Source organism: Eschrichtius robustus, chromosome 4 (genome assembly GCF_028021215.1).
Source record: "Eschrichtius robustus isolate mEscRob2 chromosome 4, mEscRob2.pri, whole genome shotgun sequence".
NCBI lineage: Eukaryota > Metazoa > Chordata > Mammalia > Artiodactyla > Eschrichtiidae > Eschrichtius > Eschrichtius robustus.
The window spans coordinates 130,706,579-130,727,981 of record NC_090827.1 but is presented as its reverse complement, the minus strand read 5'-3'; the positions used below and the strand labels follow the sequence as shown (position 1 = coordinate 130,727,981).

The window sequence follows — 21,403 nt, the reverse complement described above, 5'->3', positions numbered from 1 at the left end:
TTGAAATTCAGGTCTCACTCAAGTATACCTCATTGAAGAAACCAAATTTCTTCTGGAACCCTAGCTGAAAGGGAGTCAGGGAAATATATTTTTGAGCTTTCTTGACTCTTCAGAAAATGAAGGCTCACTAGGAAAAGGTTGAAACAGATGTTATGTTAATGGAGTCTTGCTACAGTATCTACCACAGAGACCAGTGAATGTTTCTCTGGTGCAGCTGAGACATAAAAAAATGGGAAAGAACTAGCTATACGAAAACTTGGGCGGGGGGGCGGTGTATTCTAGTCAGAGGAGGAGAAACAGTTAAAGAGGCCCAGAAGTGAGAGAGAGAGCGTTAATTAACCTTGAAAACAAATGGCCAAAACAGAGACACCTCTCCCCGCCTTGCATAAAAAAATCAAATGATAGCAATTTCCAAAAACTCAATTTTTCCTTTAGAGCATTATTGCAGTAAGTATAGAGGCTACCACGTACCCAGTCTGACCCTCCTCTGCACTCATGAGAGGCTAGGGTGCTCTGTTTAAGCCAGGAGGAGTGGAATATCCCTTCTCTCACGTGTGAGGAATTAAGCATGAAAAGCATAGTATAACCATAACAGCTAAGGAGAACCATCCATTTACTTTAAATGGTGAGAGAGTCAGAGACGGAGCTTGGGCCTGTACAGGAAGGTCACTGGCAAGATTTAGATGCCACTCACAGGGTGGCCTTGGATTCCAAAGTGAGAAGGCAGTTACAGATCCTGGAGTCCTGTGGACACAGAGATAAATTAGACCTTGGAGACAACCCCCTCATTTTACAGGTGAGAAAATGGGCAGAGGTTGAACATCTTGTTCAGGGTGACGAAGTCAGTGGGGCATCGGGACTAGAACCCCTAATAGCAAACATTCCTTTACCATGTGCTTCACCTTGCTTTCAGGTTTCTCTTTTTATGATCAGTATCTAATGCCAAATGCAAACGTGGTAGCTGATCTAGGATAATGCCGGCTGGTGATCAATTTATTATATAGCTCCCCATCAGTCAGATGGTATTCAGAACAGCTGGTTTTAATTAAAGATCACTGAGCAGTTGAAGTATTTTTATAGCTCTGAGTACTGCTTCCTTGAACCCAGTCCAGTCCTCTTCCCAAGGATATGTCCAGTTCCACCCTTAGTGAATTTCACTTCCAGAGTTTTGTTTTGTTTTGTTTTAATTTTTGCAAGAATGGTGAAAAGGGATCAAGACATTAGAAAAAAGAGTCATAAAAAAGGGACTTAAATGAAGAATTTCCTCTAAAGAGTCATGAGAGGTAACTAGTTTCTTTATTAGTTTGAGTGGCAGATATAATTAAAGAACTCAGAAGAAAAATGACTTTATACTACCAAACTGTTTGCCAGGTTGAATCTTTAACCCAGGGAGCTTTGTATATTTTTTATATTCCATATTTGGTTAATTTGACACAAATTAGAACTCCCAACCCTAGAAAGGCTTAACTATATTCAGATGAAGCACTAAAACATCTAATTGCCATTGCCTGAGAATTCACAGGCACTGTGCTTTCATGTGGGGAAATAAGCAGTATTGTGCAGTATTAGGTGGTATCATAGTTCCAGAAGTTCGAATTGGATTAGTCAACCATAATACATATACACATTTATAGCTTTACAGAATCTATAAAATATGTTATTTGTCTTCAACATCATGATGCAATAAGTTATATTATCCCCCAAAGAAAAACAAAGTCAGAAATCTCACTTTGCAAATTCTAACAAATCAAACGGTCAGTGAAAGAAGCTATAAAAATCCAGAATTGTATATACATAACCTCTCCCAGAAATACCACATATTTTTTTTCCCTGCTATTAGTAAGATGTAGACTATTTCGTTTTATAAAATGGTAAGTTAGAATGACAGGCAATATGTTTTACTTAAAGTCTCCTTTATCCCAAGCCCTTTCAGGGCAGACAGAAAGTTGAATTCTCTGGTGATGGTCAGAGAAGCAGTTTACGAGAGCTTTAAATGATGTGTGACTTTCTCATGGCTTATTAGCAATCGATCCCAAGAATTCCGAACCTCTGTATCACTGACCACAAGGTTCTGAAGGAAAATGTCTGCACATCCCCCCTAGGTCAGCTTAGAAAGGTTGAGTCGTGGTGTGACGTGGCTGAACAAGCAGAAGAAAAGCGTCTTTGCTCTCAGGAGACAGCGGTCGGGAGTTAGAGTGTAGAATGGAGCAAGGCACAAGCCATGTTGGCCGTCTTTATCCCGTAGTGTTTAGAATATCCGTTGTGGAAGGAAAGAGAAAACTTCCTGCTCTAAGAATAATGATGCCCTAAGGAACAAACATCTGTTCTCTTGTGCAATGTTTAAGGGAAGCAGCTGTCATCTGCTCTGAGTTAAAAGGTGGGCCTATTCCCACCTCCACACTTCCCCGTTCCCCTCAAGCTGTCTGCTCCGTCTCGATGTTGGAGGCTGGTGTAAACAGCGCTACCCTTTCTCGGAGCATTTTCAGCCCTCCTTTCTTTCCCTAGTCCAGCCCACGCATTAGCCTGTCCAATTGGCTGAACAGAAGGCGTATTTTCTCGTGAATTTTGGGCTTGGGCAAAGAGTCTTGGTTTGGAGTATGAAGAGGGTGACATTCTTTTAAAGTTTAAACAGGTCTGGTATATGTAAGTAAAACACGAGATGGTCCCGATGAGCAGAGAATGTGCGCGCGCCCTCAGGCTGGTAGGGGAAAGTTCTAGATTGCTCCATAAGGTTTTAGTAGTATTGACCTTTTTACTTCACAAAAGATGGAGGGAAGGCAGAGAAGTGATATACCAGATTCTCAGAAGAAACTTAAGGGGTTTGGAGGGAATCAAGGAAAAAACATTGGAAAGAACCTGGTTTTCTTCCCTCTGCCCCACACCAAGTTAAAGCCTCTTTTCATCACGTAAATCTCAGCCACATCTGGCTAAGGCAGTTAAAGTGCTGGCAGAGTGAATAGTCAAGGGGATGGAGGAGTGGGGTTCTTGTAAGTTCCCATGCCGGCAGGGGCCCGGCAGGAAATCTAGGAGAGAAGCCTGACAGCTTTGCTCAGTATGAGGGAGCCCGGGGGGCCTCGGCTGTGGCCAGCATTGCTTCATGGGAATTGGGGCTCAACGTGGCCGGATTTTCCAGGAGACGCCAGAAATCCTGTTTTATTGTTAAAACTCTCCCAATTTTTAAATAGTATAACAAATTCGGTGGTTTTTAAAAAATATTCAGTACCAAACCAAACAAATTAGAATGCACTTGCCAGGTCTGCTAGTTTTCTAACTCAAGTTAATGGGCTCTACCCTCCTAAGAAGTTTTGGGACCTTAAAACCAGAACTTATAACTCAAATTAAGTGAAGGGAATAAGGTTTTTCCCCTTCCATTCATTTAATAAATATTCATATTAACAAATATCAAAACTGTATCCATCTGTAGACACAATGGATACAAAGATGTGTAAGGTACAGCCCCACCTGTCAGTCGCAGTGTACTTAGGAGACAGATAAACAAGAAATTACATTATAGTGAACTTTGTGTAATTAAACAGGTATTCCCAAGGTGGGCTTAGCTCTGAAGGGCATTTAACTCTTCTTTGGATGGGAACTGTGTCTTAAAGAAGTCCTTTAGTTAAAGAAAGTAGGAGAAGCAGGAGGTAAAAGGAACGTTGATTAAAAAAAAAAAAAAAAAAAAAAAACCAGAGCAAGGTGTATTTGAAGAAATTGCAAGTGTTTACTACAATTAAATGACTAACAAATCAAAACTGAGGATGTTAATTAAAAAACAGATCCCCCTCCAAAAAACCAGTGTCTTAACCCATCCCAGACCTACTGAATCAGAATCACTAATTCTATTTTTAATAGGCACCCTAGGTGATTCTTGTGGTCAGGCTTGGGTAAAGTAGGTTCTGTTGGTCTCTAGATTAGAGATTGTGTCAAATCTGAGAGCAGCACAGTCTGTCTGCATTGGAAGCCAGGCTCCAGTGCTCACCTGGCTGTGCTTCCATGGGTAAGGAAGTGTTGATCCATGCTCACGTTTCTGTACTTGAGAAATGGAGCTAGAGCATCGATTTCATAAGGTTGTCTTGAGAATGAAGTGTAAAATGCTTAGAACATTATCATTATCCGGCTCACCACTTATCCTCTGGGACGGGGCCAATAATTACTCAATAAATATCTGTTGAACGAATAACACTGAGGAGGTATAAAGGGGCAGGATCACCGGAGTCCTTAGTTCTGCCTACTCTTCTAGGTACAGTTACCCTCTCTCCTCCACCTGGCCTACCTGGAACCATATTAGTTACCCACATGTGACTCAGTTTAAAAAAAAAAAAAAAAAAAAAAAAAGGAGTGACTTCTACATTAAAAGATTTCTAGTATATGACATTAAAAGGAAAAAAATAAACACAGTGTGCTATTTCCCCATAGCAAAGCAAGAAAGCTTTGTGAATCACTGCTGCTCTAACAGCTTTATTTCACTTTCTTCTTCTCCCCTTACCTAAGGCTGCCATGGTACCATCTGCCCAGACCCTTAAAATCACCGACTTCAGCTTCAGTGACTTTGAGCTATCTGACCTGGAAACAGCACTGTGCACAATCCGGATGTTCACTGACCTCAACCTTGTGCAGAACTTCCAGATGAAACATGAGGTAGGAATGCGGTGATGTCCTCTGGAGTGTGTGTGTGAGTGTGTGTGTGTGTGTGTGTGTGTGTGTAAGAGAGAGAATTAGTTTTGGATGCTAGTATGGAATAAGGATTTTTAAGTTTCAGAGATTCACATTCTGTCACCTAATGCACACCCAGGATGTTTAAAGAAAAGTTATCAGCCATTAAAAAGACATGTATTGGGTTCCCACATGTATCAAGCACCAGGCTGAAGAATAGGGGAGAATATTCCCAACAATGAGAGCAGGATGTGCAAAGGCAGGAGGACAGAAAGAGGGGGTTGGAGGTATGGAGCACTGGTTGAGGGGGTGAGAGTGGTGAGAAAAGCAACCAAGAAGCAGATCCTGTAGAACCTTGTACACTATTCAGAGGAATTTGGATTTTATCCTGAAAACAATGGTGAGTCACTGAGGAATTTTAAGCAGGGAAGTAACATGATCTGATTGCAGAGGTTACGATAACACAGTAGAAAGAAGGACCAAAACAGAGTGAACTCCTTTGGAAATGAGGGAGTGAAGAGGTTGATGTGAAGCCAAGCTCTTGGTTCAAACAGGGTCACCCATATTGGGTGAAGATGAAAACTGATTTTAACCCCCGTCGATTACCTTGTTCGCCTCTCAGAAAATAGCAAGACTGAAATCAATACCTTCTAATACCAGTTGGGAGATATCAGGGAATTCTATTCTGTTTCATAATGGCTACGTGTATCTCATCAAAGAATAAGGGAGAATGGAAAGGCCAATATGAAAAAAAAATTCAGTAATTTGCCTTTAAAACTACTTTCTTCCGGTCAGTTGAATGTCTAGTCTCCTCGTACAGATTTCCTATCTGGAAATGTAAATACCTTGAAGGCCTCCACTATCCAGCAATCCATTCATTCATAAAATGAAAATTCATTAACAATAAACAGTGTATCCTGTACTGTGCTAGGTACACATTTCAGTGATAAGTCGTCCCTGCTCTCAAAGCCTCACTGAGGCGTGAAAACTGAGGGCTAATATAGCTAAGGGTAATACGGTGTCACTTCTGGTATTACTGGGGGCCTGAATCTAGTTCCTTCTTTAATTTAACCAAAGTTTATATTACTCTTGGGTGAAAACAAAGACCAACTGTCTGTAGACTCTTCTCTAGTAATACTTCACTCCTATAAGAGCGTGTTGATTAAGAGATATCGTATCATTTAATTATTTTAAGAAGCTCTCAAGAAAGGTTCTTTGGTTATTATTGTCCCTGTTTTACAAATGAAGAAATTGACATAGCATGGTGGAGTAGAAAGTTCATGGATTTTGAGTCATAGCTCTACTAGTGATTACCTCTAATTTCTTTGGGCAGTTAATCTCTCACATTCTCAGTTTTGTAATCTGTTAATTGGGAATAGTGGTATGACCACCCCATGGGAGTCCTGTGAGAATTACACATGCATCTGTGAGATTGTCTATGTGCATGCATGTGTATGTGTGCACACTTGTATATTTTGATTAATATACAGGTGTAGAGTACATGTCAGTTATCCCTTCCTTAGACCAAATTTGACCATGGTTATACTTCCCTATCAGATTTCTCTGTTGTAGGTTATAGGGCTCATTTTAAAAAGCCTTTTCTATTAATGGAATGAAGATCTCATTTAGAGCCAGAAGTTCTAAATGCAAATCTCAGTTCTGCTTCTTGCCAGTCACGGGACTTACAAACCTAGATAGCGACTCAAATCCCTTTCCATTCCTGAGATCGCCCATACTTTACACTAGTGCTGAGTTTGTTGAAAGGGCCTGGACAGAACAGGAATATGATCCTTGTACCTACTTATGAAATTCTTATATAAGTTGATTTATTTCTTAAAAACATAAGCTTTTAGATAGCATCTGAGTGTTGGGTATGAAGATAGTCACTGAGAATTTCTTTTACAGTCTTGATTTTTACCTTTCCTTGAATGTTTATCCATTAGGCAGATATTTCTCCTCAATGTCTCATTCATCTCCTCTCCTTTTCTGTTTGAATAACTACTATTCTAATTCCGGCCAACATCAACATGAACATTGCTATTATTCTGGTTGGCCTTCCTGCCTTAGTGACTCTTCTGTTTTGTTTATTTCAGATATTATTGTCACTGTACATTTCAGATATAATTTTAGGATGATAAAATTAAAATGTTACTGCTAGAGAGGATGTTAAGCATCATGAAGTGCCCCGACAAAGAATATTTCCTACTGAAAGTTATGTCAGATCTTCATGTCTCTGCTTGGCTTCCAAATCTTGAGTTACTCTCCTATAATTCTTGCTGGTCTCTGAAGCAGATTCTTCAACTCTACTCCAACAAATCTGTGTGTGCTGTACTTGTTTTCCTTGACCTTCTGTCTTTTACGTGTCATTCCTCCCCTGAATGGACAGGACGGCTCCACTTCCAAGTCTGCTCCAAGTATATTGTGCCATAACATACTTTTCCTCAGAGCCTGACTTAAAAATCTCTACTTCTGGGAGAACCTTAGGATTGACTTCATGCCACTTGGAATGCTATTGACAGTTTATAAATTTGTGCTCTCACTTTTATGTGAATTTATTTCCTTTATATGTGCGCTTTTGTTACTTTCACTCACTACTGATTGAAATTCTTGAAGGCAGGAGCTGAGCTGTGTTTTTTCTTTCTTCGCTTTCTCCCATAGCATCTTAAGGATGCCGTGCAGGACTCAGGAGGCCTTTGTAATGTTGGAGACTGATTCAGTGTATTGAGCATGCTCCCTAGGGCCTTCCAAACTGCGCATAATTATTCAGTAGTCCTGTACGAAAGATTGTACTACAGATTTGAACACGCCAGGCATATCCACCAAGCATTAAGCAGATCTGACCATAATTTTCCTAAATGCTGTTAAGAACATTTGATAACAGAATCCAAAACTGTACTTGAATCTAGTTACTAATTAGATACAGTGGGGTATCCATTGGGTTACCTAGTTCAATAGGCCCATTTCCATAGAAGCGGTATAGGGAGTCCAGTGGTTAGGACTCAGCACTTTCACTGCCATGGCCCGGGTTTAATCCCTGTTCGGGGAACTAAGATCCCACAAGCCATGCAGTGTGGCCAGAAAAAAAAAGAAGAAGAAGCAGAATAGAGTAGTCCATCAGGAATTAGGTTTCATAGAGTCATTTTGGTCATTATTTCACATTATATGCATAAGTGCCTATTTAATTATATCTACAGATTTATGATTAGTAAAGAGATATGTCCATAGGTTAAATTTCTGGGTTTTCCTGCTTATTTTCCTTGACTCTTTAATTAGTCACCAGTAATTTTCTATGACACTTCACTTTCTAAGCATATCAAAGAAAGTTAATTGCTCTTACTTAAAATTCTCCTAATAAGATGAATCTATCATCTTCGGGGTCGACTTTGTTGAGAAATGGCCAGGCTGCAATGTACTTCAGGTTAGCACGTCAACCTTAGGCATACGGAAATCCTCTGGGAAATATGGTTTCTCAGGGGTGAAAGAGCTAGGGGACATTTGGGTTCTTTTGATCAGAATTCCCTGTGAACTGCGTCATAGAACAGGAACAAAGAGACCTGAAAAGAAAAGGGAGGATATGAAAGCATTGATTTTTCTGCCAAATCCTCTATAAACAATTTCTACCAACAAAGAAGAAACCTTGTTTTTGGCCTACTTTTGCAGCCAATCAAACTGTGTCGAATATTGTTAAAGCAACATTCGTTTCCCTGGTACTTTTTCTATTCCCCAGGGCAATGCCCTTTGTGTTTGAAATATCTCCAGTGATACACGTAGGGAGAAGCACATATTTATTTTTAGAGATCCCCAAAAGTATAGTAAATCATTCAGTATTGAAGAGAGGCAGACTCTGATGCTAACACAAACACAAAATTATCAAGCTCACAGCCCATGAGTCCCTGGGGATTTTACTGAATACACCACTTAGGAGTTGAATTAAACCCAGCTTGTGAGATTTTTCTGAAGTCTATCCTTTTTTTCCCCATCTTTTAAAATATGAGTATAACACACACACACACACACACACACACACACACACACACACACACACACACACACACACACACACACCCCAGGGCTTTATGTTGCATATATTATTTTTTGTGAATTACTTCTTGGTAACCAAGCAGTAACTCTGCCTGAATATTTAAGCATAGTTTAAAAGGGACAAAGATTGGGACTTGGAGCTCCAGTTTGTCCTTGGACATGTGCTGTGTGCCTTGCCCCCAAGCCATCCCCAGAGCCTCGCACAATTACCTTTGCAGACATACAGAATGGGAGCATGAGAAGAACTGGAGACTGGCCGCTTGCATGGCTCCCTGAGAGTGAATTCATGCACGTGTGACTGCCTACCTGGACTCTCCTAACTGATGACACATGGACATAATACCTTTTAAAAAGCTAGTCTGTGCCCTGCCCATGACAAAAGTACCTTTCTTTGAGCTGCCTTGCATTTCACATCTGACTTAGCTAACATGGTGGTTTGCACGGTAGGCTCTGAAGTCAAACTGCTGAGGTTTGACTTTTGGGCCCACCCTTTCCAAGCACTGTGACCTTGGGCAGGTCTCTGAATGTCACTTTCCTCATCTGTACAATGATCAAAATGGTCGTGCCTCCCTCAGAGTCCCGGGAGTTAGATGTAAATGCTTTGTACAGTGCGTGAAGATTAATAAATGTGTGATGAACGTCAGCAGTTATTTTTACTACTTACGCTTTATTTCCTAAAGGTTCTTTGCAGGTGGATTTTAAGTGTTAAGAAGAACTATCGGAAGAATGTTGCCTATCATAATTGGAGACATGCCTTTAATACAGCTCAGTGCATGTTTGCCGCACTAAAAGCAGGCAAAATTCAGGTACTTCTTAGAGCCATTTATATATTTAAGACATTTTGTTGCTTTGCTGCAAGAATACAGCATATTCTTTCAAGTGTTTTTTAATGTGCACTAATGATGATTGAGAATAATATTTAATGCCACATACAAAATAAATTACATTTTGTTAATTAAGGAAGACTGGTATGGCAAAATAATTTCTAATTTTCTTTCATATATAATATATATGGCCTATTTTTAAAAATCTTTAAAATAGTTTCATGTTAAACTTAATAGCCTTTGGGCAAATAAATGCTTCCTTCAGAGGAAAACTCTACAATATAAGAAAAGTATCAAATTTCTCATGTTCACATTCAATCTGCTCCATAGTAGAATTCCTCAAAAACCACTCAGGTCCTGAACTTGGCTCCATAGAGGAGTCCAGGGTTCTCTGTCACATTTTCTCTGGAGCACTCTGTTAATTTTATAAGTACTATTTCATGGAAAAGGTTTTGGTTTCATATACATTGACCAGAGACTGTTTACAGGAAGATCAATGCAGAAAACGTTCACGTAATTCGTTCTTTTCTGGGCCAAATTTTTCATATCACTGTCCTTAGATTCTAACTTCAGTGGGAATTGGCAAGTTATTCTATGTCAGTGATTCCAGGCGTACATCATAAGACTGTTTTTAATTCAGAGCTTCCATGCTCTTTTTTATTTAATAAATTCTAAAAATGTTATTCACTGTCTCTACTTTCATAGAGTGCACATTTTAGCTGGCTAGAGCTAAAAAAAGTGATTGTTGTCCAAGAAGCCATATCAAATACCATAGTAGTACTTTCCTGCCATAGCAAACATTTATAAGAAATAGGGTGAACTTATTTGGGGGTATGGGATGGTCATAAGGACTATACCACTGAAGCCTATCCTCGATTTTTATGAAGAATAACAAAATGGTGATTTTTGTGTATGTTGTAGACATACTATATAGAAAGTTGAGAGTTGCAGCAGAATACAGCTGATAATAGTTTTACCTTGTGTTTTCTTTCTAATGAAGGAGAACAGTAATACAGATAATACAAATGGCAGGTATTAAAAAATAACCTCTATTTGGCTTTGGAATATATTGCACAACTTTTCAAAGCCAAATTTTCATTCCTAATCCTCTATTTTTTCCTATTGTTTGCTAATATTCACATTGTCTATGCTTCTAATAGAAGAAAGTGAAGGATATAGCAACTGACAACAGAGAGCGAAGGCAGCAGAATCTGCAGGGAACTGAAAATCAGAGAGAAAACAATTATTTAAAGTTTATTTGGTGTAAAATCGATAGCTAGTGGGAAGCAGCCACATAGCACAGGGAGATCAGCTCGGTGCTTTGTGACCACCTAGATGGGTGGGATAGGGAGGGTGGGAGGGAGACGCAAAGAGGGAGGAGATATGGGGATATATGTATATGTATAGCTGATTCACTTTGTTATGCAGCAGAAACTAACACACCATTGTAAAGCAATTATACTCCAGTAAAGATGTTAAAAAAAAAAAAGTTTATTTGGATTATTCCACATATACATATATAGATTTTTAAGAATTAAAAATATTGACTATAGGTGGACAGGTTATTGATCATTTGAGGCATTTGAACTTTTTCTGTTGATAATGATAATCCCATTCTGAAAACAAAGTACGACTGATTGCCTGCAGAGTAGGATTCTAGCGTGAGTCCTGTGGGACTAGAAAGCACATATGTAAAGCACTAAGGAAAAAACCACGTGATTGGTGGAAAGAGGTGGTATAATGCGCTTTACCAAATTGTTCTTTCTCTTTCTCTCTTCTACTCTTCGGTCGTGCAGAACAGGCTGACTGACCTGGAGATACTCGCACTGCTGATTGCTGCCTTAAGCCACGATTTGGATCACCGCGGTGTGAATAACTCTTACATACAGCGGTAAGGCATTCACCCCAGCAACAGAAGAGACTGTTTCTTTTAAATTGTAGTTTTAAAAGTAAAAGCCACAGCATAATTTGATGGTACAAAATTTCAGTTGGTCAAGTTCCCATAACATACTCTGGTTTTATTAAAGGGAAATGGAAAAAATAATGCAAGTCCAATATTGTGTTGGTAACGTCTCTGGCCTGAAGTTCAAAAACTATTTATGTTGAGAATCTTACTTCATTAGATAATTACCAAGCGTTTTGCTTTAGTTTATATACACCCAGCTTAGGAGCTTCATTGGAAAACTGTTAAGACTAGATGAGAAAAGGTAGTATTTCACCCTGGAATAAAAGATAATATTTGAAAAGTGCTTAGCTCTATCCTAAGTACTTAGTAAGTGTTGCCTAGAAAGAGGCTTTTGGTCTTAGTGAAGGCAGTGGAACACAGTGTTGGAGACTTTGGGCTCTGGGGTCAGACTTGGATTCAAACCCTACCTCTGCCACAGAGTTCCTGTGTGACCGTGGGCAGGACACTCGTCTCTCTACACCTCCATTTCCTGGCTTGTGAAGTCGAGATAACAGCATTCCTACCTCATAGGCTTCATATAAGTTTTAAGACATAACACACGTCACTACCAGGTAGAATGCCTGGTACGTATCTAAGTGTTAAATAAATCTTAGGAGCAGATGCTAGTGATAGTCCTGTCATCATCAGAAGCCTGCGTTTTGGCTGATTTTGCGAGTAAGATACTAACTCTTCAGACAAGCTTTTCAGGCTCCCTTCCGGACCACGCTTAAGTAACATTTGCAATGACAAATGAGATAATAAAGGTGATATCACTTTTCATCAGATTTTTGAGCCACTGTGCCATTTTTATTTTCTTGCAGCAAGTTAGTTGAAAGGCATACATTTTAATGGTGAAATCTCTTACTACAGAGCATTTTTAAGGTATGCCAGTGATTTAACTAATCTTATAATATCTTGTATCTTATAATCTCTAATATCTTGAGGGAATTTCAGAAAGCTCTCTAATCACATTCCCTTTATCTAAATACAGTGAACGGAAAACTTCATGTAAAAAGAATTGTAGCGATGTAGCAACCGTGTCCTCTGCTGACCTTTGATGGGAAAAGATAGCAAGCTCTTGCCTGACCATCAGAGGCTTGCTGTCTCCTCTTTAAAGTCTAATGTTTTGGAGAACTGACTGGGTGACATGTCCTTTGTACCCTGTGCTTTGTCATGTGATTGTGGTCCTGAGCCTCACATCGACACAGGAGTACTTATGGGAGGAAACAACGACGTGAAAAGATTTACAGTGCAGAGTCAAGCACAGCCTAAGGATCAGAGCCAGCGGTGCTGCCTTCTCTTCCGACCTCAGCACTGAACATCATATCATTAGGATAGGGATTATTAGTGTATGGATTGCCACACTGCCCTGCTTTGGAGTGAAAAAAACCACTAAGCTATTTTTTCCTTTGTTTATTTAAAAATAATTACCCGGAAAAACATCTGGAGAAATGTCATCCTCTCTTTGAAAAAAAAAAAAGTCCTGGGAAAAAGTCAGACTGCACAATCTTGCTTTCACATACACCGCAGAGCAGGCTTACCCTAAGTAATAATAACTTTTAAAAAAATTAAAGGAGTTTCAGAGATATTTATTTCTTCCTACATCCTTGTGGTTTCAGTAAAGGAAACCAAGAATTTCCCAGGGATGTTTCTTTTTTTTCTTTCCTTAGTGATAAACGAGTGATACCTCCAGTAGGATTTTCTTAACCAGGGGACTCTTTGGAGACTAAGAGTATCAGAAACATTTCCCTATAAAGAACTAACTTCTAAAAAGGTGTACTGTGTCCAGACCTCATCAGATATTCAAACACTCTGTAAAGAAAACCAAAACAACAAGACACAAAAATAAAACACATCAAAAAGACCAAAAGCCCTCATATGGTAGCAAAGTTAGAAACTGAACTCTGTCATTTGTTCTTGTTGAACATCTTTTCAGAAAATTAAATTGAAGTAAGATATCCCTTGTTTAGGAAACTGTGTTTTGATTCATTATCTGATTCTTTGATTCCTTCTTGGCTTAGGAAGATTGCCATTATGAAGGGCACTTCAAGTACGCCAGTGAAATATTTGGGAGAAGAGTTCACTGCTTGTGCTTTCTTCTCCCACATGGGTGGATGAAGGGAAGAGTGATTCCAGATAGTTATTGAATTATTCTTTTAAAAATAGGCAGTCATTGGAACAAAATGGCTGAAGTGCAGACGTCTGCTTATGTAGAGAAATTTCCCCACGTTAGGCCTGCAGTCAACATAAGAGGACCCTTGTAGATGCATTTATTTGGTTAGACTCAGGATTGGTGTTTTATAAATATAGTGAAATTATCCTACATTTTAGGCAAACAGATAATGTGCAGTTACTGGGGCCTGGCACTTTGCTAGGCAGAAAGAGAGCTATAAAAGTATAAAATTCGGTTTCTGTTATCAAGGAATTTTCGTAGTTTCATGAAACAATGGTGATTAATGCCAGAAAGTATCTAGTAAGTCCTGTGTTGTTTGATAACGTGGGCCGTAAGTGGTCAGTAGAGAAGGGGACTGATGATGATCGGCGTAGCCCATCCTTATTGTTGATGGAGGAAGCGAGACTGCAACCGGATCTTTGAAGTGCGTAGGATTTGGAGAGGGGAGAGCATGAAGGCGCTCCAGGAGCACCATGAAGTGGGCATATTCATGGAACAGACATGACGGCTGGTCTGACTGGTCAGAAGGCTCACTGACCAGGGATGGAAAGTAAGAGGATGAACACGTGGAAGTTAGAGGACCCTTCCGAGGGAGAGCTGGAAAACCAAGCCGTGCATTTTATATTCCGTGTAGTGAAAAGACAAGGAGCCATTGCTGCAATGGGTAATGAAGACATTGTTTAGGAAGAAAAGTCTGTAAGTAAGGTACAAGGTAAATGGGTAATAATTAGAACCACAGAGTTCAGCCAGAAAGCTGTTAGGTAGGGGAAGCCAGGTGTATGTGAACATCACATATTGGCTAGAGGGAGGAAGAGACTGAAGGAGAAAATTGTTTAAATATTGAACAGCTAGTTATATGCAGGCAGGAAGGGGGAAAATCGTGACTCCGGGTCCAAGAAATTAACCATGATGGTGCCACTGGTAACAACGGAGACCTGAGAAGTGTGTATGCACGTGTGTGTCCTTTGGGAGGGAGGACGGAGGGGAGAGGAGTTTTGGCAATGAGGAGAAAGTAATACATAGTATGGTGGTTAGAAGAGGTAGAATGACCAAATGAATGTTTTTCTCAAGATTAGCGATTCAGCAAAATCAATAAAAAATTTCCTAGTAACGACAATCAGACCATGTATAGTTGTCCTGGAAGAACTTGCCCTATACCATGGTCCTCTCTGCTCTGTGACAGAGGAACAGGAGTGAGCTAAGGTCGTGAATAGGCACGGTGGTAACAGGGTCAGCAGGCTCCGAGAGACTTAAAAGAGCAGTAAAGACAGCACAGGAATCACAATTTGTGAAGTTCACACTGAGGAGAGTCTATTTTAGCCAGTGAGATCATCCTTGGTAAGGTCGGAGGGCTTGAGAGACTAGAGATCTGAATATGAATAAAGTGCAAGTTCAGTTAGTCGCTAATAATAATAGTAATAATAATAATAGAAGCTAACACTTAATATAGCTCTTATCCCATGGCATTTGGAACTCCTTCTAGCACTTATATACATGAGCTCATTTGGTCCTTAGACGACGACACAGGAGCTGTGATGGTTATGGTGCAAATTCGAATCCTGACTATTCTCACCTTGTGACCTTGGGCAAGTCATTTAAATTCCCTCTCTATGTTTCCTTCTCTGTATAGTAGAATAATGACAGTGCCTGTCTCACAGGGTTTCTTATAAGGATTAAGGAGTATAAGTAGATGTAAAGTGCTTGGAACAGTACCTGGCACAGACTACATGCTCAACACGTTTTAGCTATTTTCACAGGGGGATACTGTTAAGGACAGATAGGAGTTGAAGATCTTGCTTTTTTTTTTTTTCCCAGGGAGGGACAGGGAGTAGCAAAGAGACTATGCCTGGTAGCAGCTAGGAGCTGTGGAACAAAGAAGGGATTGTCTATTGTTGATGTGAAAAAAAGACAATCAGCAGAGTCAAGGAGGTCTAAGAACTGGGGTCACAAGGTCAAATGAATCATCAACTGGAATATCTGTGGTCACAGAGAATAGGAACATAAACTAACCCCTGACTCATAGAAGGCAATAGTGATGATTTGGATAGAAATTGTGAAGTTAAGAATTAAATGGGTTGGGACTTCCCTGGTGGCGCAGTGGTCGGGAATCCGCCTGCCAATGCAGGGGACACGGGTTCGATCCCTGGTCCAGGAAGATCCCACGTGCCACGGAGCAACTAAGCCACAACTACTGAGCCCGCATGCTGCAACTACTGAAGCCCTGCACCTAGAGCCCGTGCTCTGCAATAAGAGAAGCCACTGCAATGAGAAGCAACAAAGAGTAGCCCCCGCTCACTGCAACTAGAGAAAAGCCCGTGTGCAGCAACAAAGACCCAATGTAGCCAAAAAATAATAAAAAAAAAAAAATTTTAATGCCAAATTTAAAAATAAACAAATAAATTACCAAAAAAAAAAAAAAAAAAAGAATTAAATGGGTTGACATGGGTCACAAAGAGTAGCTAAGAGATTTGAGCCCAGAGCGATATATATGGATGAGAAGCCAGATTAAGGGGGACGGTTGTTAGAATCAGTGAAAAGGAGTACTGTGCTGGGGTGGCTGTTTTTCTCACAGAACTTTCATTTTCTGTTGATTTCCAAGGCTCTGTACTTCGGAGACATTGGTTTGATTTCTGCATTGGCATCCTTATGCCACTCTCAGAGATGGACCAACAACTGCAGGACAAGAGGAGATGCAGGGAGGGCATGCTAGCCCGTGACTGCTCACTGACGTGTGGGAATAACCCAGGAGCAGGAGTGGTTTAATGGGTCCTTGTGACACACCCTCAAATAAAGAGGCAACATAGCCTTGTGTTTGAAAGAGTAAAAAGTAGCAGGATATAGAATGCATTGGTTTCCATGAATATCTTGGTAAATGGGAAATTTGTCACCCTTTCATTGATTCATAAATCCATATTTTTAGAATGTAAGTAAAGGCAAACACATAATTTGCATTCATCTATCTCACAAGCCAAGAATTTTCTCTAATGTGAAACCGTCCTTTCGGCATTGTCTAAAAATGTCATGTGCGTTCGAAGTTTTAAACATGTTTGTGTTATATCCACCTAATCGCATTTCTAGTCCAGCTTCTAACTGGGTCGGTGAGTGGATACTGTGTGCAGAGTGCTGTGGGTCACAAGCCAGTGTGATGCAGTGGAAAGGATGCGTGTGAATCCCGGCTCTGCCTTTTCTGTTGACCTTGAACAAGTTAGATAATCTCTCTGAACCTTTGGTCATCTAAAAAACAAATGCTAAAATGCCAGTTTTAGAGGTCTCAGCCTGGGTCACCCAGGAGGCACAGCCTGAGACAAAAGCTGGCGTGCATATAGCTGATGAGTGCGTGTGATCCCAGGGAGCAGGAATGCAGGCCTGGGAGTGGGAAACAGAGAAGAAAGGGAAAGCCAGGAGAAGGACGAGGTATCCAGCTGTCCACCCATACAGGCAGCTGGTGCTCAGTCCCACCAGGTGCTTTTGAGAAGTCTTACGACATGAGACCCAGAACTGTTCGCAAAAGGACAGAGACTGTAGGGGGAGGGGGCAGCTCCACAGGCTTCCACACCCCACTGGTCACAGGGGACCTCCAGAGGCCTTAACTCCCCACACTCCAGGCTGAGCAAGCGTGAGTGCAGAGAGCCCTCCTGTGGGCAGAAGTGAGAGGTATTCTCGGCGGGCCAGGGCAGGTGCCTTCTGATGGGCTCCTCGTGCAGTTTGTTAAAGCAGGCATGAAGCTGGACACTACATCAATGGCTGCAGTATGAGGTGGGACCGAGGGTTCTGATGTGGTGAGCTGAAGTGTCCTCTAGAGGATTATTGCAAAAATTAAATATAAACTACTTAGCACAGTGCTGGACATGGTATAGGCTCTCAGTAAATAGTAATAGGTAGATTCGTTTTCCCTAATGATAACAAACTCAAAAGGAATACAGGCTAACAGGGTAATAGACTTATAAACACCTAGCAGAATAAAACTGATACTAAACTAATACTGGATGTGCTTGGATTCCTCATATAAACGAAAATAACAGATACTCTAGAAGCTTTTCCTTTTCTAAGTGAAGGGAATGAGGAAGGCGGTAGCTGTACTGAAGTTGACTTGAGCTTATCCAGTCTGAGTGATGAGAAAATGCTACTGCCAAAATAGAGACTATAGAATACAGGCAGGATTTGGAGGGAGATCATCGATTCTGTTTATGCTAGGCCCTCTCTTATTCCGGGCCATCTCCCTGGAGCACCTCATCTACTCCTGTGGCTTGGATTTATTTCCAAGCATGTTGATGTGATCCACAGCTCTCTCTCCAGCCCAGACCCGAGTTCAGACCTTTATACCCATTTGGTTGTACCTCAGGCACCTTAAAATTAATAGATCCAACACTCAACTAGTCCATCTTCCCCTCCTTCATCCCCCATCTCTAATCATCTTCTCCCTTTTTTCCTGTGTCAGAAATGACAAAGCAGAAGCTTAGTCTCCATACTTTCCCCCTTCATCTCCCGCATCCCCACTAGCTCCCAACATCAGGATTCATTGCCAACTCCTAACTAATCTACCTCCTAAACAGCTCTTTTTATTTGGGATTCTACCACTGTAATCCAGGCTGTCTCTTACCTGGGTTACTAGAACAGTTTCCCACTAGTCTCCTAACTAAATCCCAGTAGTCTCCATGCATCTCCAGTCTTGGTTCCAGCAAATTTATCTTTTCTTACAAATCTGCTCATTTCAGTCCATCCATTGTCTTCCCACTGTCCAGTGATAAGCACAGTATCTGACCCATGGTACAACTCACTAAATACGGAAGGAACAAAGAAGACAAGGCACGAGTTCACTTGGAAAAGGTTACAACAGCAACAAAACATGGCAGTTTGGAAGTCAGCAATGTCGGTGGTGGGTTAAACACTAGGAGTAGATGAGATCACCCATCCTCTTTATTTTCGTTTTACTGTTCTTGTTTTCCCTTAAGCTTCTCTCACTCCAACTCATTGTTTTTCCTGTGTTACATTTGTTGTCTTGGGTAGCTTCTCTATCTTCAACAAATTAAATGCAAAGTAAAATAATGATTCATGTACTAGTACAGAGGAATAACAAATCAACTGTATTATCTAACACTTGTATCGTGCTTTACAATTCATAAACCCCTGTCCTATTAATTCGAGGAACAGAGACTTTCAGAACTATAACTTTTTGTCTTTCTTTTAAAGAACAAAGAGTGGAAATGGTGCTTTATGTTCACACGTGAAGGGTCATGAGAAGTAGGAGGTGGAGGACTCTGCTTGCAGTGCTTTAGAACTTGATGTTTGACTCTGTTACATATAATGAATTGACTATAATATTCCTCCCCTCACTTCACTCAGCCAAACGGTCTTTACTGTTTCCCCCAAGTTCATTTTAGAGCGCCGCCAGGATGTCCTGCATCGAAATAACCTGGATCCCACGTGGGGAGCTTTTTCTGACTCAGCTGTCTCCTTCCTTCCTCCAGAAGGGGATGTGCACCCACTGGCCCCCATTTCCTTGCCTCTCGTCACTCACACCTCAGCTAATTCCACCTCAGTTGACTCTTTTCTTATGTACAGGCACACGTAGGGATGCTGACCTTCAGCCTAATTTCAGAAGAAAGGCTTGCGTGGAAATTTATTTCAGATTTTAAATTAATTGCACTTTTGAAATTGAAAAATATTATTGGCACAGCTATTTCAGAGATTTTTTTCATGTGTAGAGAAGGTAATCCTTTGTCCTTATTCCTTCTACTATTTTAATAAATATTAAGACCCATGAAATTGTTCATCCTTTGAACCGGCAGCAGTTAACATTGGTATCTGAAAACAATTTGACCCTTTATGTGTATTTCCCAGAGATTCCCTCACTCTTCTTAGCAAAAGGAGAGAAACTTGTTAGCTGGGTTAATTTTTGTGCAGTAGCCTCTTTTTCAGTTAACCAGTAAGAAGACGAAATTGATGACTGATGTACTGGGGAAACCGATACTTTTTTTAAACTTGTTTCCTTTCTTCAACAAACCCAGAAGTGAACACCCACTTGCTCAGCTCTACTGCCATTCCATCATGGAACATCATCACTTTGACCAGTGCCTGATGATCCTCAACAGTCCTGTAAGTGCCTAATTTATGGCTGCAGAATGTTAACAGAGAGCTTTATAAATTCGGTTTTATTTTTAAGTTTTGGATTTATTCCCAGTAACATACATTCTTGAGCATGCTTTTATTCCTTTTTGGGTAAGAAGGGCAAAGCCAAAACATTTGAGATCTTCGCAGCCTCACTTCTCTAGAAACCAAAACTGTCTAAATGCTGCCTGAAAAGGGAAAACTGGTTACTCGCCTCCATTTGGTTCTCTTCCACATTAGAAACAAACAAAACTGGTATTTTATGGCTCTCAGTCCTGTTTTGGTTTTTGTTTTTGGCAAATGAAGTGGTTTATACGACTCTCAAAAGGTTTTCTTTCACAAGGCAATACCTTTTCCTCTTTCTATGGAAACTTTTGACCACTAATAAACATTTTCATTAAGGAAGAAAGCTATTCAACAATTTGGCTAAATGAATATTTATCAGTGTAAGAAAGCATATAATAATGTTACTCTAGTCATATTTATGTTAAGGAAAATAAGGTTAAAATGATATATGCCAAAATGTTCGCAACGGCTGTCTTTGTCTAGTTAAACTATTAATCCTTTTTTTATTTTCTGATTTTGATTTGTTGTTCATTATTCACATTACCCATTGTATGCGTGCATTACCTTTATAATAAGAAAACAGTGAAAGTTGTAGACGATTACGTTGAACAAGCACAAACGCATGGTATATAATTTTAAAGCAATTTTACCTCCATCTCTTTACATTTGCCCAGTGGCACTAGTTCTTCCCTGAGCCCCAGAAAACGCAGGCGGCCCATGACTTTTGTGGTCACTCTTTGATAAGTTTTACCCTCTAGTTAACTACTTCACGTCCTAAAATATAGCATACAGTTCTCAATTTAGAAACCAAAATGTGCAGCCCTACGTAGTAGTCCAGATTTGGGGCTCGATTTAAAGTTTCAGGTTCTCTCTTCCCACCCTGGTTGGCTCCTTTCGTCCCTCCCTTATGTTTCTTCTGACTCCTTCTTCACCCCCAAACCCCCATGTCCCTTCCTACCCCTCCAGACTTGGAGAATAGGAAACAAGAGGGGTAAGAACATTCTCAACAGACTGGTAGTGTGATGAGTGTCCCCTGTTTGTGCCTGGTAGGTGTTTAAGCCAAGTTCTTTTCTTACGAGTAATGCCATGATCCTGGCCGAGCACCTTAACTGTGGGGCTTTTCCACTGACGTCGCCTTAATATGAGTGACCATCTCTGTGCAGTTTATCGCCTTATGGCTCCTTCCTCAGCTCCTGGAACTCTGATTGTTGGCTTTCAGCTCCTTTCTGCTAAGGTTCTTTTGCCTTCTTTGTGGTCCTCTTGAACAGGACAGGACTTAAACCAACCCCATGCCTCCAAAACTCAGAGAAGGCAGGCCGTCCTGTAGGGTAGCAACCTCTCCTTCACTGCTCCATCAGAGCACCTAGCCAGCCTGTAAGTCTTGCCTTGTAGATTTTCCAGACAGGAATCAGACACAAGGGTACTGGAGCCCACCCCACCCAGCAAACTCCAGCAGGCGTACGCCGCGACTTCAAGCCGCTCTCTCTTACTTGAGTGAAGGGGAACGCAGTCGCACCTGTTGGTGCGGGTGAAGGGGTAAGAGTTATGTGGCCAGTTTGGGCACCTCCTTATAAATTCTGCACATGCTCTAGTACA

General features: G+C 40.7%; 1 protein-coding gene across 3 annotated transcripts in view; it reads left to right on the top strand.

Annotated features, from left to right (window-relative positions):
• The window catches only part of PDE5A (phosphodiesterase 5A), a 154,808-nt gene that overhangs the window by 114,057 nt on the left and 19,348 nt on the right, over nt 1-21,403 (top strand). For all 3 annotated transcript variants that reach the window (XM_068543365.1, XM_068543367.1, XM_068543366.1), the window contains exons 12-15: nt 4,489-4,635; nt 9,372-9,497; nt 11,312-11,406; nt 19,642-19,729. In XM_068543365.1, coding sequence (XP_068399466.1) covers nt 4,489-4,635; nt 9,372-9,497; nt 11,312-11,406; nt 19,642-19,729 — 456 coding nt within the window. The remainder of the gene's footprint in view (nt 1-4,488; nt 4,636-9,371; nt 9,498-11,311; nt 11,407-19,641; nt 19,730-21,403) is intronic.